Consider the following 22,314-nt stretch of genomic DNA (forward strand, 5'->3'; position numbering starts at 1 on the left):
AGAGATACAACGTAGAAACAGGCCCTTCGGCCCACTGAGTCCACGCCAACCAGCAATCACCTGTACACTAGCTCTATCCTACTCACTGGGGACAATTTACAGAAGGCAATTAACCTACATACCTGCGCATCTATGCAATGTGGGAGGCAACCGGAGCAACCCTAGTGGTCACAGGGAGAACGTACATACTCCCTACAGACAGCTCCCGTAGTCAGGATTGAACCCGGGTCACTGGCGATGTAAGGCAGCAGCTCCAATATAAATAAATTTGAGGTTATCCATTTTGGTGGCAAAAACAAGGGGGCAGATTATTATCTCAATAGGGTTAGGTTAGGTAAGGGGGAGGTACAGCGAGCCCTGGGTGTCCTTGTACACCGGTCACTGAAAGTTGTCGTGCAGGTACAGTAGGCAGTGAAGAAAGCTAATGGAATGTTGGCCTTCATAACAAGAGGATTTCAGTATAGGAGTAAAGAGGTTCTTCTGCAGTTGTACAGGGCTCTGGTAAGACCACATCTGGAGTATTGCGTACAGTTTTGGTCTCCTAATTTGAGGAAGGACATCCTTGTGATTGAGGCAGTGCAGCGTAGGTTCACGAGATTGATACCTGGGATGGCGGGACTGTCATAAGAGGAAAGATTGAAAAGACTAGGCTTGTATTCACTGGAGTTTAGAAGGATGAGGGGGTATCTTATAGAAACATATAAAATTATAAAAGGACTGGACAAGCTAGATGCAGGAACAATGTTCCCAATGTTGTGCAAGTCCAGAACCAGGGGCCACAGTCTTAGAATGAAGGAGAGGCCATTTAAGACTGAGGTGAGAAAAAACTTTTTCACCCAGAGTTGTGAATTTGTGGAATTCCCTGCCACAGAGGGCAGTGGAGGCCAAATCACTGGATGGATTTAAGAGTTAGATAGAGCTCCAGGGGCTAGTGGAATCAGGGAATATGGGGAGAAGGCAGGCACGGGTTATTGATTTGGGCGATCAGCCATGATCGCAATGAATGGCGGTGCTGGGTCGAAGGGCCGGATGGCCTCCTCCTGCACCTATTTTCTATGTTTCCATGGCCCACTTGAAATGGCCCCATAGTGCGTAGATCCAGGGGAGTTAATGGGGATTGTAATGAGAATAAAACAAAAGGCATTAATATAGGATTAGTGTAAATGGGTGGTTGATGGTCAGGTCAGACTCAATGGGCTAGAACAATGAAAGCAGTCACAGGCCCTTCAGCCCACAATGTCCACGCCAACCATGATGCCAAGTTAAACTAATCTCTGCCTGTACAAAGGCCGAAGAAAGACACAAAGTGCTGGAGTAACTCAGCGGGACTGGCTGCATCTCTGGTTAGAAGGAATGGGTGTCGTTTTGGGTCGAGACCTTCTTCAGACTGAAAGTCAGGGGAGACGGAGACAAGGAAGTGTAAGGTGCGAAAACAAGACATCAAAAGAGATGTAGTTCAAGGATAACGTAAAATAGATCATTGTTAGCGAGGAGAAGGTGGCAACAAAGCAGAGATAAAATGTAATCAGAGAGACAGGCAGACTGGTGGAAGAATTGGGAAGGGGGAGGGATGGAGAGAGAGGGAAAGCAAGGGTTACTTGAAGTTAGAGACGTCAATGTTCATACCGCTGGGGTGTAAGCTGCCCAAGCGAAATATGAGGTGCTGTTCCTCCAATTTATGCTGGGTCTCACTCTGACAGTGGAGGAGGCCCAGGACAGAAAGGTCAGTGCGGCACTAGATATAATTCTTCCCAGTTTAAAAAAGAATCACATATCTCATCATGTGTTATTAGGAACACAGATTTTATTTCTTGAGCATTCATATAAACATCCACAAGTCTCACCAGTTAAAAAATCAAACAATTCATACAAAATCACTCTCCTTCCCCCTCCCCCCCACACGTTAAAAAAATCTTTATACGCTTCAGTGATTTTTAATTCCAGGTTAGCACAGACAAAGAATTACACATGGTCACAGTATCAGACTTCACAACATGCCTTGCCCAGGTTTGCAGTGCAATTTAATCCCCTCAGGAACAATTATTGCTGGGCCATTGGCATTTATTTGGCAAAGCACCAGTCTTTTGAGGAGGCATGTTGGTCGGCATGGGCAAGTTGGGCCGAATGGCCTGCATCCACACTGTACGACTCTGTGGCTAGAGCTAGTCACAATGCCTTAGCTTTATTCTTCCTGAGATGGCGGGACTGACATTTGATGAAAGAATTGACCGACTAGAATTTAGAAGGATGAGAGGATATCTTATAGAAACATATAACATTCTTAAGTGGATTGGACAGGCTAGATGCAGGAAAAAAGTTCCCAATTTTGGGTGGGGGAGTCCAGAACCAGGAGTCACAGTGTAAAAATAAGGGGTAGGCCATTTAGGACTGAGATGAGGAAAAACTTTTTCATCCAGGGAGTTGTGAATCTGTGGAATTCTCTGCCGCAGAAGGCAATGGAGGCCAATTCACTGAACGTTTTCAAGAGAGTTAGATTTGGTTCTTAACGCTAATGGAATCAAGGGATATGGGGTGAAAGCAGGAACGGGGTGCTGAATTTGGATGATCACATTAAATGGCGTTGCTGGCTCGGAGGGCCGAATGGCCTACTCCTGCACCTATTTTCGAAGTTTCTATGTTTCTACGATTCACGAGGTGAAACCTCACCTGGAAGTTTTTGTCCGTCAGGAATGTTTCTAATCCAGCTCCAACCTTATGAACCAGGATTCCCCCCCCCCTCTGTTCCCTCGCCCCACCTACCCATTGTCCCAGATTAGTGTGTAGTTTAAGGCCACCGTTAATAATATTTAGGCTAATGACCTACAGCAACAAGAATGTTTAAATTGAGAAAAATTAACCAGACAGACTTCAAGTCACACTGAAGCAAAGCAAATTGAGTTGTCCACACAATAAAGTTCGATGATCCAAGAACACACTCCTGTAAACTTTCTGAAATGGAAAAGCCCACAAACATTGTGTGCCCATTTCAGGGAGAACATGGATCAGCCAGAGCCTCACAGTTTAATGCTTAATAACATTATAAGATCTTTCTTTAAACTTTAATTTCACATTTTACAAAAATAAATTAAAATAACATTTACATTTTGGCGTACATCTTCTTGTTAAAATATACAGACTTCGTTACCCCACAGAGCTCGCAGCCCTTTGATCCTTGTGGTGGAACCACATCCAGTATTTTTCGATTTTGGAGCTTTATAATTGGAGAAAATTGTACAAATGGCAGTGTACAAATTCTACAAATGGACCACTATCGTGGTGGTCGATAGTCAAGCAGTCTATCACAGGCCGTCCTCATCTTTGACTGATTTAAAAGTTTCCAACATACATCAATTCATTCAGTCGTATGGATACACGTTCTAAGAATGTCCACTTTCCTTAGCCCATGTCTCAATAGACACTCGGATGACACTGGTGCATGGCTCAATTCTCTCCTCATCCAATGTTGTCACATTTAAGCTACAGGGAGAGGTTGGACAGACTTGGATTGTTCTTCTCTGGAACGTCAGAGGCTGAGGGAAGACTTGATAAAAGTATATAAAATTATGAGAAGAGTAGATAGGGTAGACCAGGGGTGGGGAACCTGCGGCCTTAAGGCTGCATGCGGCCTTCTAGGCCATTAATTGCGGCCTTTTGAATGAATCCAAATTTTGTAGAACCTATCTTTTATTAGTTTTATTTTAATCTTAAAATGAACGTATTTAAAAGTGCCAAGCTATTTGCAGCCCGCACGATAATCGAGACCAGCCCAGGTTTAGAAAAGTCAATGTGGTCGGCCAACAGGTTCTTCTACCTATCTTGCTCTCCGAGTGACTAATTCCTGAAAAAAATGGTCACAAGCCTCAGAAGACATTGTACACAAAGACACACTGGTCAACCTGAGGAGTACCTTCAGCAACAGGCTGGATCCACCAAGATGCAGTACAGAACGCCACAGGAGATCCTTTTCCCCTATGGCGATCAAATTGTACAACTCCTCCCCCTACTGCCATGGGGTAGACACTCCCCCCCCCCCCCCCCCCCCCCCCCAAACTTTCCACATCCCAGTTTCGATCCTGACCACGGGTGCTGTCTGCACGGAGTTTGCACGTTCTCTGCGATTGCGTGGGTTTTCTCTGGGTGCTCTGGTTTCCTCCCACACTGCAAAGTCACACAGGTTTGTTGGTTCAGATCAGTTTAGTTGAATTGGCCAGTCAACTTGTAAATTGCCCCTAATGTGTAGGGCCAGTGCTAGCACGTACGGGGTGATAGCAGGTCGGCGGGGACTTGGTGGGCCGAAGGGCTTGTTTCCACGCTGTATTTCTAAAGCCTAAGCTCTCGTCCCATTTGCCGGGACTATGCGCCCCCAATTTGCTCGTGTTTGGCCCATTTCCCTCCAAACCTCCACAGTCACACAATAACACATTCTTACGAACCTGTTCAACAATAATACTTACAGTCTCAATTAGCTCCTAACTCTTAAATCGGACAGATATATGTTGAGGGCTAATTATTGATTTGATTGTCGTAGAGTCATGCAGTATGGAAACAGGCCCTTCGGCCCAACTTGCCCAAGCCGACCATCATGTCCCATCTACACTAGTACTGACCAACATGTCCCATCTGCGCTGTGTTTGGCCCATATCCCTCTAAACCTATCCTAGTCATGTGCCTGTCTGAGGTTCTATTACTTCGATGCTAAGATTGCTGTTACTATTTATTGACTGTGCATCAAACTACCAGCTAGCACCAGTTGGATGAGTTGACATTTGCCTGTAAAAATGTGGCACAAAAAATCTTATCTGACACCCTTTACAACAAAATGTTAATGCCATCTTCCTGAACTTTATCAGCTTGATTTATTCTTTGACATTCATTCAGGTTACGGGCCACAAACACCTGTTACGTACAGCTACACACACGCACACAGCCACACACACAGGGACAGATACGCGCGCACACACACAGGCAGTCACACAGAGACAGACGCACACACACACACACAGCCAGACACAGAGACAGACGAACACACACAGCCGCACACACAGCCAGACGCAGAGACAGACACACACACACACACAGACGCACACACATCCAGACACAGAGACAGACGAACACACACAGCCGCACACACAGCCAGACGCAGAGACAGACACACACACACACACAGACGCACACACATCCAGACACAGAGACAGACGCACACACACACAGACACACACACAGCCAGACACAGAGACAGACGCACACACACACACACAGCCACAGAGACAGACGCACACACACAGCCACAGACAGATATCCAGAGACAGAGACAGACAGACACACACACACACGTAGACACTGAGACAGACGCGCGCGCATTCACACACACTTTATTCACATCACAGACTGAAAGCTAAAACCTGCAGATCCCTTTTCCCGTCATTTAACCTATAGCTGAGAACGAGGTTAATTTCTGAGTAAGGTCCGTCGTATATTTTCCGCTTTATCTCCTCCCTCTCTATCTTTCATATTGCAAACCTGATTTATTCTCCCTATATTAATGCAACAGTCTTTAGGGCAACATTTGCATTCTGCATGGTTTTTACATTCAGGAATTACAGTGAAATCCTTTAAGTCAGGTTCCCTTTGTCTTTGGCAGTGTCGACTGCCAGTTTTTCTGGATTACAGCCACAAAATGCTGGAGTAACTCAGCGGGACAGGCAGCGTCTCCGGAGAGAAGCAATGGGTGACGTTTCGGGTCGAGACCCTTCTTCAGCATAGACTGCCACAGCTTACGAGAGCAATCTAGCCATCGCCACAGTAGCGTGACTGAACGCAAGTTTTGCCAGGAGTCTCTGTAGACAACCACACACGGAGTTGTATCCCCCTACCTTATAGGACGAGGGTGTCACCTATCCTTAATGTGGCTTTAACCTGCTCGCTTGTTTGGTGGCCGAAACCTCGTTGAACATTTTCGACATTTTATATATATCTTTAAGAAGGTAGTTTGTGTTCTTTGTCCAAATAGCCGAGAGGGGAATTTTCCCCTTGCTAAAGGATCGCCTGAGTTTCATCTTCATTCCCTGGGTTTCACGGAGGTCAGTCTATTTGGTGATCTGACACATCGTCGGAGTGCAGCACTGTCTCCTGTTAGGGGAAATAGAGGCATGGTTAAACGTCATGTACACACCCACACACGCACACACACGCACCCATGCGCGCACACACACACGCACACACACAAAAAAACACCCACACACACACATACATGGACACACACACACAAACACACATGGACACACACACACACACCCCCATGCACCCACACACACACAAAGCACACACGCGCACACACACACACACACACAAAAAAACACCCACACCCACATACACACGGATACACACATACATGGACACCCACACATGCACACACACACACCCCCATGCACCCACCCCCATGCACCCACACCCATACATGCACACACACACAAAAAAACACCCACACACACACGGATACCCCACGCATAGACACACACGGACACACACACACACCCCCATGCACACACACACACACATGCACACACACACACCCCCATACACACACACACATAACCCCCCCCCCCCCCCCCCCCCCTTCCCCAACTCTGTCCAGCACGGTGGCGCAGTGGTAGAGTTGCTGCTTCGCAACGGCAGACACCCGGGTTCAATCCTGACCAGCGGTTTAGTCTAGTTTAGTATATTGTCACGTGTACCGAGGTACAGTGCGTGCTAACCAGTCAACGGAAAGACAACACACGATTACAATGAAGTCATTCACAGTGTACAGATACATGATAAGGGAATAATGATTAGTGCAAGGTAAAGCCGGCAAAGTCCGATCAAAGATAGTCTGAGGGTCATCAGAGACTCGGCTTCCATCCGGACTACGGGTGCTGTCTGTTCAGAGTTTATACATTCGCCCCGTGACCTCGTGGGCTTTCTCCGGGTGTTCCGGTTTTCTCCCACATTCCAAGGACGTGCGGGTTTATAGGTTGAATGCTTCTGTAAATTATCCCTGGAGTGATGGATAGAACTAGTGTACAGGGGAGGGGATCGTTGGTCGGCATAGACAAAGTGGGAAGAAGGACCTCTTTCCATGTTGTATCTCTCAAGATGAGGGGACTAAAGTCATGCGATGGACGCAACGCAATGTCTTTTGATTTTCTCTGTGTCCTTCCACTATCAACTCAATCCAAGATGGAGCTCAAGCGCGTGACCCTGTGCACGCTAGTCACAAGAGTGGATCAGCAATCACGCAGTACAATTGCTCTACTCTGTTAAACCTTTACCCCAACAGCGGCACGTCTCACTTTAATTGTGAAGAAAGCGAATGGCATGTTGGCCTTCATAACAATAGGAGTCGAGTATAGGAGCAAAGAGGTCCTTCTGCAGTTGTACAGAGCCCCAGTGAGACCACACCTGGAGTATTGTGTGCAGTTTTGGTCCGCTAATTTGAGGAAGGACATTCTCCAGAACCAGGGGCCACACAGTTTAAGAATAAGAAGTAAGCCATTTAGAACGGAGACGAGGAAACACTTTTTCCTCACAAAGAGTGGCGAGTGTGGAATTCTCTGCCTCAGAGGGCGGTGGAGGCCAGTTCTCTGGATTCATGCAAGAGAGAGCTAGATAGGGCTCTTAAAAATAGTGGAGTCAGAGGATGTGGGGAGAACGCAGGAACTGGGTACCGATTGAGGAAGATCAGCCATGATCACATTGAATGGCAGTGCTGGCTGGAAGGACCGAATGGTCTATTGCTATTGACGAAGTGCAGCGTAGATTCACAAGGTTAATTCCCGGGATTGGGCGATTGAGAGGATATCTTATTGAAACATATAAGATTATTAAGGATTTGGACACGCTAGGGGCAGGAAACATGTTCCCAATGTTGGGGGGAGTCCAGAACCAGGGGCCACAGTTTAAGAATAAGGGGCAAGCCATTTAGAATGGAGACGAGGAAACACTTTTTCTCACAGAGAGTTGTGAGTGTGGAATTCTCTGCCTCAGAGGGCGGTGGAGGCCGGTTCTCTGGATACTTTCAAGAGAGAGCTAGATAGGGCTCTTAAAGATAGCGGAGTCAAGGGATGTGGGGAGAAGGCAGGAACGGGGTACTGATTGGGGATGATCTGCCATGATCACATTGAACGGCGGTGCTGGCTCGAAGGGCTGAATGGCCTACTCCTGCACCTATTGTGCAAAAGTAGCTGCTCAGGTTCCTATTAAAGACTTTGTGCATCTACCCTATCTATTCCCCTCATGATTTTAGACACCTCTAGAAGTACGCCCCTCATCCCCCTACGCTACAAGGAATAAAGAGCGGCACAGTGGCGCAGCGGTAGAGTTGCTGCCTCGCAGCGCCAGGGATTCGATCCTGACTACGGGTGCTGTCTGTGTGGAGTTTGCACGTTCTCCCCATGAATGTTTGGGTTTTCTCCGGGTGCTCCGGTTTACTCCCACATTCCAAAGTCGTGCGGGTTTGTAGGTTAATTGGGCTTCTGGAAATTGTAAATTGTCCCTGGTGTGCAGCCTAGCGCTGGGTGTACGGGGATCGCTGGTCAGCGTGGACTCGGTGGACCACAGGCCATGTTTTCACATTATATCTCTTAAGTCTAAACATAGAAACTAGGTGCAGGAGTAGAGGCCATTCGGCCCTTCGAGCCTGCACCGCCATTCAATATGATCATGGCTGATCATCCAACTCAGTATCCCGTACCTGCCTTCCCTCCATACCCCCTGATCCCCTTAGCCAGAAGGGCCACATCTAACTCCCTCTTAAATATAGCCAATGAACTGGCCTCAACTACCCTCTGTGGCAGAGAGTTCCAGAGATTCACCACTCTCTGTGTGAAAAAGTACAAGCCTGCCTCATCGCTCCCTGTAGCTCGGGCAACTGTTACCAGGCAACTGAACCATCCCACCACAACTAGAGAGCAGTCCTGAACAGGGGCGGAAATCCCAGGGGGGACTCTGTGAAATCCGCGAGTGGGTGGGGGGGCGGGACTGATGATTGAGGGCGCTGATTGGACGAGAGACGTCAGTCAGCAGGCAGTGCGGGGGGGGGGGACGGGGGGAACATGATGATTCAGCGCGATGATTGAAGGAGGGAGGTGTCGGTCAGAGGCGGACGTGGGGGTGTGGGACTGAGGATGGAGCGCGATGGTGATCGGAGGAGGGAGACATCTGCGGAGCAAAGATCATTGAGCAGAGCTTGAATCGGCCCGGGATCTTCCATCGCCCCGTGTTCAAACTGCCGCGTGGAGGCGATCGAGGCTCCACGACGTTGAAGCCCCCGCCGGCGGATGGAAGTCCCAGCGAACGGTTCGGGGCGGGCAAACCTGCTGTTGCCGGAGTTCGGAGTCGGTCACCAACCAGTTCAGCAAGAGATCAGCAAAGATAGTAGACAGGGCCCACGGTTGAAGCCTCGTGCGTGTGCACATGCACGCACAAGAAATTGTGCCCCACCCCGCCATGTTTTGACAGCGATTTCCATGCCTGGTCCTGAGCTACTAGGTCTACTTCATTGGTGACCCTCGGACTGGACTTTGCTGGCTTTACCTTGCACTAAACGTTATTCCCTTATCATGTATCTATACACTGTAAATGGCTGGATTGTAACCATGCGTTGTCTTTCCGCTGGCTGGTTAGCACGCAACAAAAGCTTCTCACTTCACCCCGGTACACGTGACAGTCGGCCAAACTGTACACATCGCCATAGCGACGGGACAGAACTCACCCATCCTCCTTGCTGCTGCAGCCAGGGGACAAACATGTCAATGTAGTCCATGCTGTAACCCATCAGCTGCTGTACGGGGTGGCTGCTGATGCCGGCCACTCTCCGGGTGAGCTCCATGGTCAGCGCGATCTTCGTCAGCTCGGGGCTCGTGGCGGGGTCCGTGATCTGCCCTTCCACGCTGGCCGTGAAGACCTCAACCAGCCGCGTGAAGCTTCGATAGGACATGGGGCGCTGCAGCAGAGGATCGTCCTTCATCTGTAACACAGCAAACTTCAATAGGCTTCCAATACATTCGACAATAGACCATAGATGCAGGAGTAGGCCATTCGGCCCCTCAAGCCAGCACCGCCATTCAATAGACAATAGGTGCAAGAGTAGGCCATTCGGCCCCTCAAGCCAGCACCACCATTCAATAGACAATAGACCATAGATGCAGGAGTAGGCCATTCGGCCCCTCAAGCCAGCACCGCAATTCAATAGACAATAGACAATAGGTGCAAGAGTAGGTCATTCAGCCCCTCAAGTCAGCACCACCATTCAATAGACAATAGACAATAGGTGCAAGAGTAGGTCATTCGGCCCCTCGAGCCAGCACCACCATTCAATAGACAATAGACAATAGGTGCAAGAGTAGGCCAATAGGTGCAAGAGTAGGTCATTCGGCCCCCCGAGCTAGCACCACCATTCAATAGACAATAAGTGCAAGAGTTGGCCGTTTGGCCCCTTAAGCCAGCACCGCCATTCAATAGACAATAGACAAAAACAATAGGTGTAGGAGTAGGCCATTCGGCCCCTCGAGCCAGCACTGCCATTCAACATGATCATGGCTGATCATCCACAATCAGTACCCCGTTCTAGCCTTCTCCCCATATCCCTTCACTCTGCTATCTTTAAGAGCTCTGTCTAGCTCTCTCTTGAAATTATCCAGAGAACCAGCCTTCACTGCCCTGTGAGGCATAGAAAATGTTTTTCATCATCTCCGTTCTAAATGGCTTACCCCTTATTCTTAAACTGTGGCCCCTGGTTCTGGACTCCCCCAACATCAGCAACCTAATGTTTCATTATTATTAATGTTTAGTGTTTTCATAATGGTCACTGTATGTCATGTTACTTGTGGACGGAGCACCATGGCAAATTCCTTGTATGTGAATACTTGGCCAATAAACTTACTTACTTACTTAGCGTGTCCAAACCCTTAATAATCATACGTTTCAATACAATCCTCTCTCATTACTTCTAAACTCCAGAGTGTACAAGCCCAGCTGCTCCATTCTCTCAGCGTATGACAGTCCCGCCATCCCGGGAATTAACCTGGTGAACCTACGCTGCACTCCCTCAATAGCAAGAATGTCCTTCCTCAAATTAGGGGACCAAAACTGCACACAATACTCCAGGTGTGGTCTCACTAGGGCTCTGTACAACTGCAGGAGGACCTCTTTGCTCCTATACAACTCCTCTTGTTATGAAGAGCAACATGCCACTTGAAGAAAGCAAATGGCATGTTGGCCTTCATAACAAGAGGAGTTGAGTATAGGAGCACAGAGGTCCTTCTGCAGTTGTACTGGGATAACCAACAGATTCACAAAGGCCACTGAATTCCTTCTCTGCTACAGGCCAGGCCGACTTAACTAATTTCCTGCTGAGAACTACTCAGTTCCTGAACCATTCCAGTATTCATGTCCGAATTAGGCCATTCAGCCCGTCTACTCCACTATTCAATCATGGCTGATCTATCATTGAATCTGACTCATGACCATGGATGAGGTGCCAAGGCATTTTACAACCTTCAAATCATTCTCCATAGTTGACCTTAATCCTCACGTCAGCCTCTCACCTTTTCGTTGATCTCGTCTCCTTGTTCCTGCAGCATCATTACGATCCTCCCGATCTCCTTCTCCTTGATAGTGTGCGGGTCGATGATCCCTAAAGAAACCCAACGGAACAGCGGAAGAAAGAGATGAGCCCTTCTGTCATCTCCCTTAATCATAGCGTCCCCCGCGTTTACAACAGACAATAGACAATAGGTGCAGGAGTAGGCCATTCGGCCCTTCGAGCCAGCACCGCCATTCAATGTGATCATGGCTGATCATCCCTAATCAGTACCCCGTTCCTGCCTTCTCCCCATATCCCCTGACTCCGCCTGAGCCCTATCTAGCTCTCTCTTCAAAGTATCCAGAGAACCGGCCTCCACCGCCCTCTGAGGCAGAGAATTCCACAGTCTATTTACGTGGAGATGCAGATTTAAACCGAAGATAGACACTAAAAAGCTGGAGTAACTCAGCGGGACAGGCAGCACCTCTGGAGAGAAGGAATGGGTGACGTTTCGGGTGTTGACCCATTCCTTGTACCCAGAGATGCTGCCTGAATGAAGGGCGAGGGCTATAAACTCCCATGAGCGATGCTCAGAAGCATTAAACCACCCTCGCATCTTTCATTCTCTCCCCTACCTTCCCCTTTTGTTCCTCCCTCCTTTCACTACAACTTATTATTATTATTTTTTTTTTATAAAAACCTCTTAACGTTTCCCAGTTCGCACGAAAGACCCGTCAAGCCAACTCTGCCGCACTCCCCGCAGACGCATCCCGTAATGGCGAGCGTTACCAACGCCGGCTGGACTTTGCTTTTGGAATTACCCCGTAATTCCCCAAAGTCAGACCATCATTTCAGTCCTTCCCCCAGCAACGTCTCATAGAGTCACACAGCGCGGAAACTGGCCCTTTGGGCCCCACTGGTCCGTGCCAACCCAATCTAAGAAGGATATCGACCCAAAACGGTGGCCATCACTTCTCTCGAGAAATGCTGCCTGTCCCGCTGAGTCGCTCCAGCAGTTTGGATCAATTCCCAACGATGGCCTCCACAGCCGTCTGTGGCAATGAGATCAACGGATCACCACCCTTCCGATATCTTCTTGGCTATCAGGGCCCAGCAACCATCTCAATCTCTGATCCAGACACTCAAGGGCCTGTCCCACTTGGGCGTTACTTGCGCGTCACGCAGATGGCGTGCAAAGATTTTGTACATCGCCGCGTGTCACCCTGCCTACTTCACCACGCACCATGTGCACGCATCACGTGCACATGTGGGACAGGCCCTTCATTTTCTTTCTGGGTACACCTACCCTCTGACTGCAAGCCATTCCCACCTCCTCTACACGCCCCCGCCATCCCCGCTCACATCAAACGCCGACTCTCCCCACATGATCACACCTTCTCCCACCAGGTGCCACATCAATAATTACCTTGGCTCGGTGCATGCTGGATGACTGGAGTTTGTTGATCACCCCCCGTGTGGGAGCAGTACTCTTGCGCCAACTGGTCCAACTTCTTTGCCACTTCCGAGTAGAATTCCAAAGGTTCCAGGTCTGAATTCAACAGATAGAAAGCAGGATGAAGGCTGGAGTTAAACACCGAGGGGAAAGGTATGAGGGGGTCAGAAGAGCGACCTCAGCACTGGGGGATATACAAAGTGTTGTCACTGACATGGGTGGAAATCCTGTGGGGTAGACAAGGGGGGGACGGGGAAATGTCCCCCCCCCCCCCCCCCCCCCACCGCTTTGAGAGGTGGGGGACAATCCCCCCCCCATGTTTTGTAATTCGGACTTTATCAGACGCTTTCTAAGAGCTGAATCGGCCCGTTTGTGGGGCCTTTCATCGCCCGGCGCGGCTTAAAATCAAACTGCTGCATCGAGGCGATCGAGGCTCCCGATGTTGAAGCCCCCGCCTGGCGATGAAAGGCCCCGCAAACGGGCCGATTCTAGCCCCACGTTGCTGTTCAGAACGCCCCCACCCCCCCAGTTAGCTAAATGGCTACTACACTCTCCATCACTGAGAGAACGCCATCACCAAAAGTTGCCCAACTTCTTTCGGGATAAATATCAGCAGCAACTTGTCCTGGACCAGCCACATCGAAATAATGGCTAAGAACCCACACCACAACGCCTCTATGTCCTTCAAAGGTTTTCAGTGGCGCAGCGGTAGAGCTGCTGCCTTACGGCGCCAGAGACCCGGGTTCGATCCAGACTATGGGCCGCTGTTTGTATGGAGTTTTGTACATTCTCCCCAAAATTCCTCGTATGTTGCAAAACATACTTGGCGAATAAAGTGCGATTCTGATTCTGACCTGCGTGGGTTTTCTCCGAGATCTTCGGTTTTCTCTGGGAGCTCCGGTTTCCTCCCACACTCGGAAGAGGCTTAATGGCTTTGGTAAAACTGTGAATTGTCCCTAGTGTGTGTAGGGTGGTGTTAGTGTGTCGGGGTCGCTGGTCGGCGCGGACTCGGTGGGCCAAAGGGCCTGTTTCCGCGCTGTATCTCTAAACTAAACTAAATTAAAAAGTTTGGCATGTTCTCAACAACCCTCACCAACTTCTACAAGTGCACAGTCGAAAGCATTTTATCGGGATGCATCACAGCCTGGTTTGGGAACAGCTCCATCCAAGACAGCAACAAATTACAGAGTTGTGGACGCAGCCCAGAGTCTCACCCAAACCAACCTCCTTCCCATTGACTCCATCTACACCTCACGCAGCCTCTGCAAAGCCACCAGTATAACCAGGGACCAGTCACACCGTGGACATTCCCTTCTCACCCCATCAGGCAAGAGGTACAGAAGTTTGATAATGCCCACCTCCAGATTCAGGGACAGTCTTTTCTCAGCTGTTATCATGCAACTGAACCATCCTTTCACCAGCTAGAGAGAGGTCCTGATCTCCCATCTACCTCATTGGAGACCTTTGAACTATCTTTAATCAGACTTTACTTGACTTTATCTTGAACTATATGTCATTCCCTTGATCCTGTGTCTGTACACTGTGGACTGCTTGATGGTAATCACATGCAGTCTTTTCACCAACTGGATCATAGAAAATAGGTGCAGGAGGCCATTCGGCCCTTCGAGCCAGCACCGCCATTCATTGTGATCATGGCTGATCGTACACAATCAATAACCCTTCTCCCCATATCCCTTGATTGCACTAACCCTAGAGTTCTATCTAACTCTCTCTTAAATCCATCCAGTGATGTGGATGGCACACAACAAAAAGCTTTTCACTGTACTGTACACGTCAATAATAAGGTACACGTGACAATAGTATTTTAATTAACATAGAACTAAACTAGAAATTTAGGTGAGGAGGGCCATTCGGGCCTGCAGTATTTTGAATGGCTATCAGCTATCGTTAGTTCTCTACCATACCCCCTGATCCCCTTAGCCAGGGCCACATGAACTCCCTCTTTTATAGCCACCTCAACTACCCTCTGTGCAGAGAGTTCCAGAGATATCTCTGCGTGAAAAAAAAAGTTCTTCTCATCTCGGTTTTAAAGGAACCTTAAGCTTGACCCGTCCTGATTCCCTAACATCGAACAGGAATCTAGTCAAGTTAAGAGTATAGCTATCGCAGTTAGTACAGTTGCAGGAATTATGTGAGATAAAGGGCTAATAGAAAAAACCTCTTGAGCTCACAGGAGCAAGACAGAGTATATTGGCATGGCATAAAGGGATAATAGAAATCTAGCTCACACTAGCACACAGGCACGTAGACTCAGTTATAATGCTAGTTATAGAAACTATAGAATGGATGTGGAGAGGGTGTTTCCATTAGTGGGAGAGTCTAAAGGGCCTGTCCCACTTGGCGATTTATTTGGCGACTGCCGGCATCATTGACCGACAATAGACAATAGGTGCATGAGTAGGCCATTCAGCCCTTCGAGCCAGCACCGCCATTCAATGTGATCATGGCTGATCATCACCAATCAATACCCCGTTCCTGCCTTCTCCCCATATCCCCTGACTCCGCTATCTTTAAGAGCCCTATCTAGCTCTCTCTTGAAAGTATCCGGAGAACCAGCCTCCACCTCCCTCTGAGGCAGAGAATTCCACAGACTCACAACTCTCTGTGAGAAAAAGTTTGTCCTCGTTTCCGTTCTAAATGGCTTACCCCTTATTCTTAAACTGTGGCCCCTGGTTCTGGACTCCCCCAACATCGGGAACATGTTTCCTGCCTCTAACGTGTCCAAACCCTTAATAATCTTATATGTTTCAATAAGATCCTCTCTCATCCTTCTAAACTCCAGAGTGTACAAGCCCAGCTGCTCCATTCTCTCAGCATATGACAATCCCGCCATCCCGGGACTGACGTATCAGGTCACCGAAAGATTCGCGGCATGATGATGTATTGATGCGCTGTGTTTTATCAAGTGTTGCAACATATTTTTTGTCGCCGCTGGATTTCGAAACGTTCAAAATCTTTTAGCGACCCTGATATGATGCCAGCAGTCAGGACAGGCCCTTAAGACTAGAGAGGTCATAGCCTCAGAATGAAAGGACCTTCTTTTAGGAAGGAGATGAGGAGGCATTTTAGCCAGAAAGTGGTGAATCTGTGGAATTCTTTGCCGCAGAAGGCTGTGGAGGCTAAGTCAGTGGATATATTTAAGGCAGAGATAGATAGATTCTTGTGCAGGAGGGAACTGCAGATGCTGGCTTAAACACAAGATAGACACAAAAAGTTGGAGTAACTCAGCAGGACGGGCAGCATCTCTGGAGAGGAGGAAGGAATAGATGGATTCTTGATAGTACAGGTGTCAGAAGTTACGGGGAGAAGGCAGGAGAAATGGGTTAGGAGGGAGAGATAGATCAGCCATGATTGAATGGTGGTGTAAACTAGATGGGCCGAAATGCCTCCTATCACATGATCTTATGAAAGCAGTGAAAAGGAAAAAGACTCAAGTTAAGCAGAATTCGAAAACAAGAAGATATTGGTGGAGGTCTGCTCTGTTGATTGTCACCTTGTCGTGGTGGAGAAGCTTGTGTGGACTTGAGATCCTGACAGCGATGCAGTCTGGAGCTACGCTCCATGTAGGGCCACCCATGGCGGTAAGGTCGAGGGGAAGATCTCTGACAAAGAGCAATCCTAGGATGGTGTGGTGGCTGTCTGTGCACCAGTCTCCCCACGTTAAACAAAGTCACGCACAGGCGTCCTCCATGAGAGGACAGTCATACTCGTTTCGAGTGCCCGTCGATGAAAACACACCTCTGAAGGTCAGATTGATTGTGGTATCTGATTTCTTTGGATAGCGTGCAAAACAAAGCGTTTCACTGTACCTTGGTACACGTGACAATGAACTTAAACATAAACGTAGATCATAATGGTGGGGGGTGGGAGAAGACTGGGAAAGATGTGAGGTTATCCATTTTGGTGGCAAAAACGGGAAAGCAGACTATTATCTCAATGGTGGCCGATTGGGAAAGGGGGAGATGCAGCGAGACCTGGGTGTCATGGTACACAAGTCATTGAAAGTAGGCATGCAGGTGCAGCAGGCAGTAAAGAAAGCGAATGGTATGTTAGCTTTCATTGCAAAAGGATTTGAGTATAGGAGCAGGGAGGTTCTACTGCAGTTGTACAGGGTCTTGGTGAGACCACACCTGGAGTATTGCGTACAGTTTTGGTCTCCAAATCTGAGGAAGGACATTATTGCCATAGAGGGAGTGCAGAGACGGTTCACCAGACTGATTCCTGGGATGTCAGGGCTGTCTTATGAAGAAAGACTGGATAGACTTGGTTTATACTCTCTAGAATTTAGGAGATTGAGAGGGGATCTTATAGAAACTTACAAAATTCTTAAGGGGTTGGACAGGCTAGATGCAGGAAGATTGTTCCCGATGTTAGGGAAGTCCAGGACAAGGGGTCACAGCTTAAGGATAAGGGGGAAATCCTTTAAAACCGAGATGAGAAGAACTTTTTTTCACACAGAGAGTGGTGAATCTCTGGAACTCTCTGCCACAGAGGGTAGTTGAGGCCACAGTTCATTGGCTATATTTAAGAGGGAGTTAGATGTGGCCCTTGTGGCCAAGGGGATCAGGGGGTATGGAGAGAAGGCAGGTACGGGATACTGAGTTGGATGATCAGTAATGATCATATTGAATGGCGGTGCAGGCTCGAAGGGCCGAATGGCCTACTCCTGCACCTAATTTCTATGTTTCTATGTGATGGTGGGACTAAGCCAGGCAAGTGATAGGTGGAAGGTACACAAAAAAGCTGGAGAAACTCAGCGGGTGCAGCAGCATCTATGGAACGAAGGAAATAGGCGACGTTTCGGGCCAAAACCCTTCTTCAGTGATAGGTGGATACAGCGGAGGAGTAGGGTTTGAGTGGTAAATGTTGTCACATCTACATCATCACGGGCTCTTGGTTGTGAAACAAACTGCGTCACAACGTTGTGGGAGAAACTTCATCAGAAGGATTAGTTCAGGCAATGGACAGGCAGTGACTTGCACTTAAAAAAAAAAACACATGCCTGACACCAAATGTACATTCCTTCAAGTCAGGGGCACAAAAGCAAGAGTAGACCAAGTCTTGACCACAAGAGAAATTAAAGATATCATTACATTTAAGGAGATAGACACAAACAGCTGGGGTAACTCAGTGGGACAGGCGGCATCTCTGGAGAGAAGGAATGGGTGGCGTTTCGGGTCGAGACCCTTCTCCAGTCTGAAGAAGGGTCTCGACCCGAAACGTCACCCATTCCTTCTATCCAGCGTTGCTGCCTGTCCCAATAGACAATAGGTGCAGGAGTAGGCCATTTGGCCCTTCGAGCCATTCAATGTGATCATGGCTGATCATCCCCAATCAGTACCCGTTCCTGCCTTCTCCCCGTATCCCCTGCATCCGTTATTTTTAAGAGCCCCATCTAGCTCTCTCTTGAAAGCATCCAGAGAACCGGCCTCCACCGCCCTCTGAGGCAGAGAATTCCACAGACTCACAACTCTCTGTGAGAAAAAGTGTTTCCTCGTCTCCGTTCTAAATGGCTTACCCCTTATTCTTAAACTGTGGTCCCTGGTTCTTGACTCCTCCAACATCAGGACCATGTTTCCTGCCTCTAGCGTGTCCAAACCCTTAATAATCATAGAGGACCATCGTAAATTGGAGGAGCAGCATCTCATATTTCACTTGGGCAGTTTGCACCCCAGCGATAGGAACACTGACTTCTCTCATTTCAGGTAGTCCCTACTTTCTCTTCCCCTTCTCAACTCTCCCTCAGCCCTCTGACTCCTCCTCTTCCTTTCTTCTTCCCGCCCCCCCCCCCCCCCACATTAGTCTTCAACCCAAAACGTTGCCTATTTCCTTCGCTCCATAGATGCTGCCTCACTCGCTGAGTTTCTCCAGCATTTTTGTCTATCTTAATAATCTTATTTGTTTCAATAAGATCTCCTCTCATTCTTCTATACAAGCCCAGCCGCTCCATTCTCTCAGCATATGACAGTCCCGCCATCCCGAGAATTAACCTTGTAAACCTACGCTGCACTCCCTCAATAGCAAGAATGTCGTCCCTCAAATTAGGGGACCAATACTGCACACACTACTCCAGGTGTGGTCTAACTAGGTTAATTGGCTTGGTGTAATTGTAAATTGGTCCTAGTGTCTGTTAGGTAGCGTTAATGTGCGGGGATCGCTGTTCGACATGGACTCGGTGGACCGCGCTGTATCTCTAAACTAAACTACATAGGGATGGATCAGCCATGATTGTATGGCAGAGGCGACTTGATGGGGCTGAAAGGCCTAATTCTGCTCCTATCTGACCTTATATCACACATAGATAGGTGGACAAAAATGCTGGAGAAACTCAGCGGGTGAGGCAGAATCAATGGAGCGAAGGAATAGGTGACGTTTCGGGTCGAGACCCTTCTTCTGGCTGATGTGAGGGTGTGGGGGGGGGGGGGGTGGGAAGATGAAAGGAAGAGGCGGAGACAGTGGGCTGTGGGAGAGCTGGGAAGGGGAGGGGAAGGAGAGAGAAAGCAAGGACTACCTGAAATTGGAGAAGTCAATGTTCATACCGCTGGCCAAGCAAAATATGAGGTGCTGCTCCTCCAATTTGCGGTGGGACTCACTCTGGCCCATAGATAGAATATTTTCACACTCTAAGCACATTAGATAGAGCAAAGGGGAAGATGCAGAGTTCTAGGCATTGTAACACTCTCTAGGGACACAAACTCCCCACCTTTCCCCATTCTGGCCGATTTGCCTCCAGGCCACCATTTTGGATGACCCGTCACTGACAGCAAATAAAATGGAAGAAACCCGTGACTGACCTGGAGTGTGGAGATTTAGGGCTAGTGTTGTGGGCCTTGGGGACGTAGGTGGAGACGTCTGGCTTTTCTTGGAGTGAGCGTTGTCACTCTTCTTCGTCCCCTTCCGAAAAAAATTCAAAAACTTCTGTTGTCCACTCATCTTCTGTTTGCCGATGTCCTCCATGTCACTGGGGAGAGGTTCCGGCTGCCCCACAAGGCAGTCGATCGAGGGCCTCATGCTTTTCTGCCTCTTTAAGGAATTGGACTTGGAGTTCGATCTGCTGCTCTTTACCACAGTCCGGTCGCCATCAAGGAACTCCTGAGAAACCTTGGTCTTTTCGCTCCTCTTCTTCGATTTCTGCCGTTTAATCAGCTTCTTGATGGCCGTCTTGAAGCCGTGCTTCTTCTCCTCCGCCCGGCAGATCTCCTCGTCCGAGGTGCCCCAAACAGCGCCCTCCTCATGTTCTTGCAGATGCTTCATGCTCCTCCCTTTCTCCTCGTCTTCTCGCTCCAAGCTCCCTTTGTGGGACGACTTTGGCTGCCTGATCGGGTAAATGATGTTGCCATCCTGGCTGTCGGGAGTCCTTTAGATCCAAAAGGAAAAACGTTGGTGAAACAAAAGAGTATAGAAGTTGGGCGGCCAAGAGTGTAGAGGTTGGGAGGTCATGGGTTTAGAAGTTGGGAGGTCATGGGTTTAGAAGTTGGGAGGTCATTCGTTTAGAAGTTGGGAGGTCATGGGTTTAGAGGTTGGGAGGTCATGGGTTTAGAAGTTGGGAGGTCATGCGTTTAGAAGTTGGGAGGTCATGGGTTTAGATGTTGGGAGGTCAGGAGTGTAGAAGTTGGGAGGTCATGGGTTTAGAGGTTGGGAGGTCACGAGTATAGAAGTTGAGAGGTCATGGGTTTAGAAGTTGGGAGGTCATGGGTTTAGAAGTTGGGAGGTCAGGAGTGTAGAAGTTGGGAGGTCATGGGTTTAGAGGTTGGGAGGTCACGAGTATAGAAGTTGAGAGGTCATGGGTATAGAGGTTGGGAGGTCATAGACAATCGACAATAGGTGCAGGAGTAGGCCATTCGGCCCATCGAGCCAGCACCGCCATTCGCTGTGATCATGGTTGCTCATCCACAATCAGTACCCCGTTCTTGCCTTCTCCCCATATCCCTCGACTCCAGTACCTTGAAGAGCTCTATCTAACTCATGAGAGTCGAAGTTGGGGGGGGTGTGGGGGGTCATGAATATAAAGTCGGGAGGTCATGTCACAGTTATACAAGACGATGGTGAGGCTGTATTTAGTATTGTGTTCAGTTCTGGGCACCATGGTATAGGAAAGATGGTGTTAAATTGGAAAGGGTGCAGAGAGGATTTAGAAGGATGTTGCCAGGACTTGAGGGCCAGAGCTTAGGGAGAGGTCGAGCAGGCCGGGACTCTATTCCCCAGTGCAAGAGGATGGGAGGTGATCTTATAGAGTATAAAATCATGAGAGGAATACATCGGTGGATGCACAGAGTCTCTTGCCCATGGTATAAGGTGAAAGGGGGAAGATTTTATCGGAATTTGAGGCATCATTTGTTCGCACAAAAGGTGGTGGGTGTATGGAACAAGCTGCCAGAGGAGGTAGTTGAGGCAGGGACTTTTGCAATGTTTAAGATGCAATTAGACAGGTACATGGATAGGTCAGGTTTAGAGGGATATGGGCCAAACGCAGGCAAGTGGGACCAGTGTAGATGGGACATGTAGGCCGGTGTGGGCAAGTTGGGCCGAAGGGCCTGTTTCCACACTGTATCACCCTGTTAGGTGGCTACACAAGGACCCGAGATGCTGGTTTACAAAAGAAGGCAAAAGTGCTGGAGTATCTCAGGGTTTAAAAAAGAACTGCAGATGCTGGAAAAATCGAAGGTAGACAAAAATGCTGGAGAAACTCAGTGGGTGAGGCAGCATCTGTGGAGCGAAGGAATGGGTGACCTTTCGGGTCAAGACCCTCCTTCAGACTAAGGGGATCAGGCAGCATCTCTGGAGAACATGGATGTGTGGCATTTTGTGTCATGACCCTTCGTCAGACTGATTGTGGTGCGTGTGTGTGGGGGGGGCGAGAGGGGTCGGAGATATTGGCAGAAGGGCCTGTTTCCACCCTGTATCTCCAAAACAAACAAACCTAAAATCTAAAACACGAAGAGAGAGCAAGAAGCTTACTTGGCTTTGAACTTCCTCGAGTCATGGTAGCAACGGCCAACATGGCCGACAGAACCGCCCTCATTCTGCACCCTCCTCAGGAAGGCCTCTATGACCAGCTGGGTCTCGCTCTTCAGCACCTTGCGGCTGTGCCTCTCCTCTGGGCTCCGCTTACTATTCTCTGCCATCCTGGTGAGAATATCCTTCCTGGTGAAGTAATAATTGAAGCGTAAAATATTTTACGAAGTAAAAGATTAGCTTGACTTTTTTGGGTTCTGAATAAACTGAGGTTTTATAATTCTGTACCACATTAGAGGAACCACGGGGACCTGGAAGCTAG

General features: G+C 48.6%; 1 protein-coding gene across 1 annotated transcript; it reads right to left on the reverse strand.

Moving 5' to 3' along the window:
- Nucleotides 1-4,048: 4,048 nt before the first annotated feature.
- bcl2l12 (BCL2 like 12) lies at nucleotides 4,049-22,162 on the reverse strand. The gene is made up of 6 exons (XM_055663077.1): nucleotides 21,996-22,162; nucleotides 19,832-20,394; nucleotides 12,990-13,112; nucleotides 11,586-11,674; nucleotides 9,752-10,006; nucleotides 4,049-6,129 (listed from the first exon to the last, which is right to left on the reverse strand). Exons 1-6 carry the CDS (start codon nucleotides 22,160-22,162, stop codon nucleotides 6,082-6,084), a joined length of 1,245 nt encoding a protein of 414 aa, XP_055519052.1. The 3' UTR covers nucleotides 4,049-6,081.
- Between the last annotated feature and the right edge of the window lie 152 nt (nucleotides 22,163-22,314).

Source organism: Leucoraja erinacea, chromosome 37 (assembly GCF_028641065.1).
Source record: "Leucoraja erinacea ecotype New England chromosome 37, Leri_hhj_1, whole genome shotgun sequence".
In the NCBI taxonomy this organism is placed as follows: domain Eukaryota; kingdom Metazoa; phylum Chordata; class Chondrichthyes; order Rajiformes; family Rajidae; genus Leucoraja; species Leucoraja erinaceus.

Excerpts from the sequence above, each read along its gene's own strand:
- bcl2l12 (XM_055663077.1), bottom strand. The coding sequence starts at position 22,162 with ATGGCAGAGAATAGTAAGCGGAGCCCAGAGGAGAGGCACAGCCGCAAG. Across the intron at positions 20,395-21,995 it reads TCGAGGAAGTTCAAAGCCAA|GACTCCCGACAGCCAGGATG; the intron begins GTAAGCTTCTTG and ends TTGGATCTAAAG. Across the intron at positions 10,007-11,585 it reads GAGACGAGATCAACGAAAAG|ATGAAGGACGATCCTCTGCT; the intron begins GTGAGAGGCTGA and ends GCTGTGTTACAG.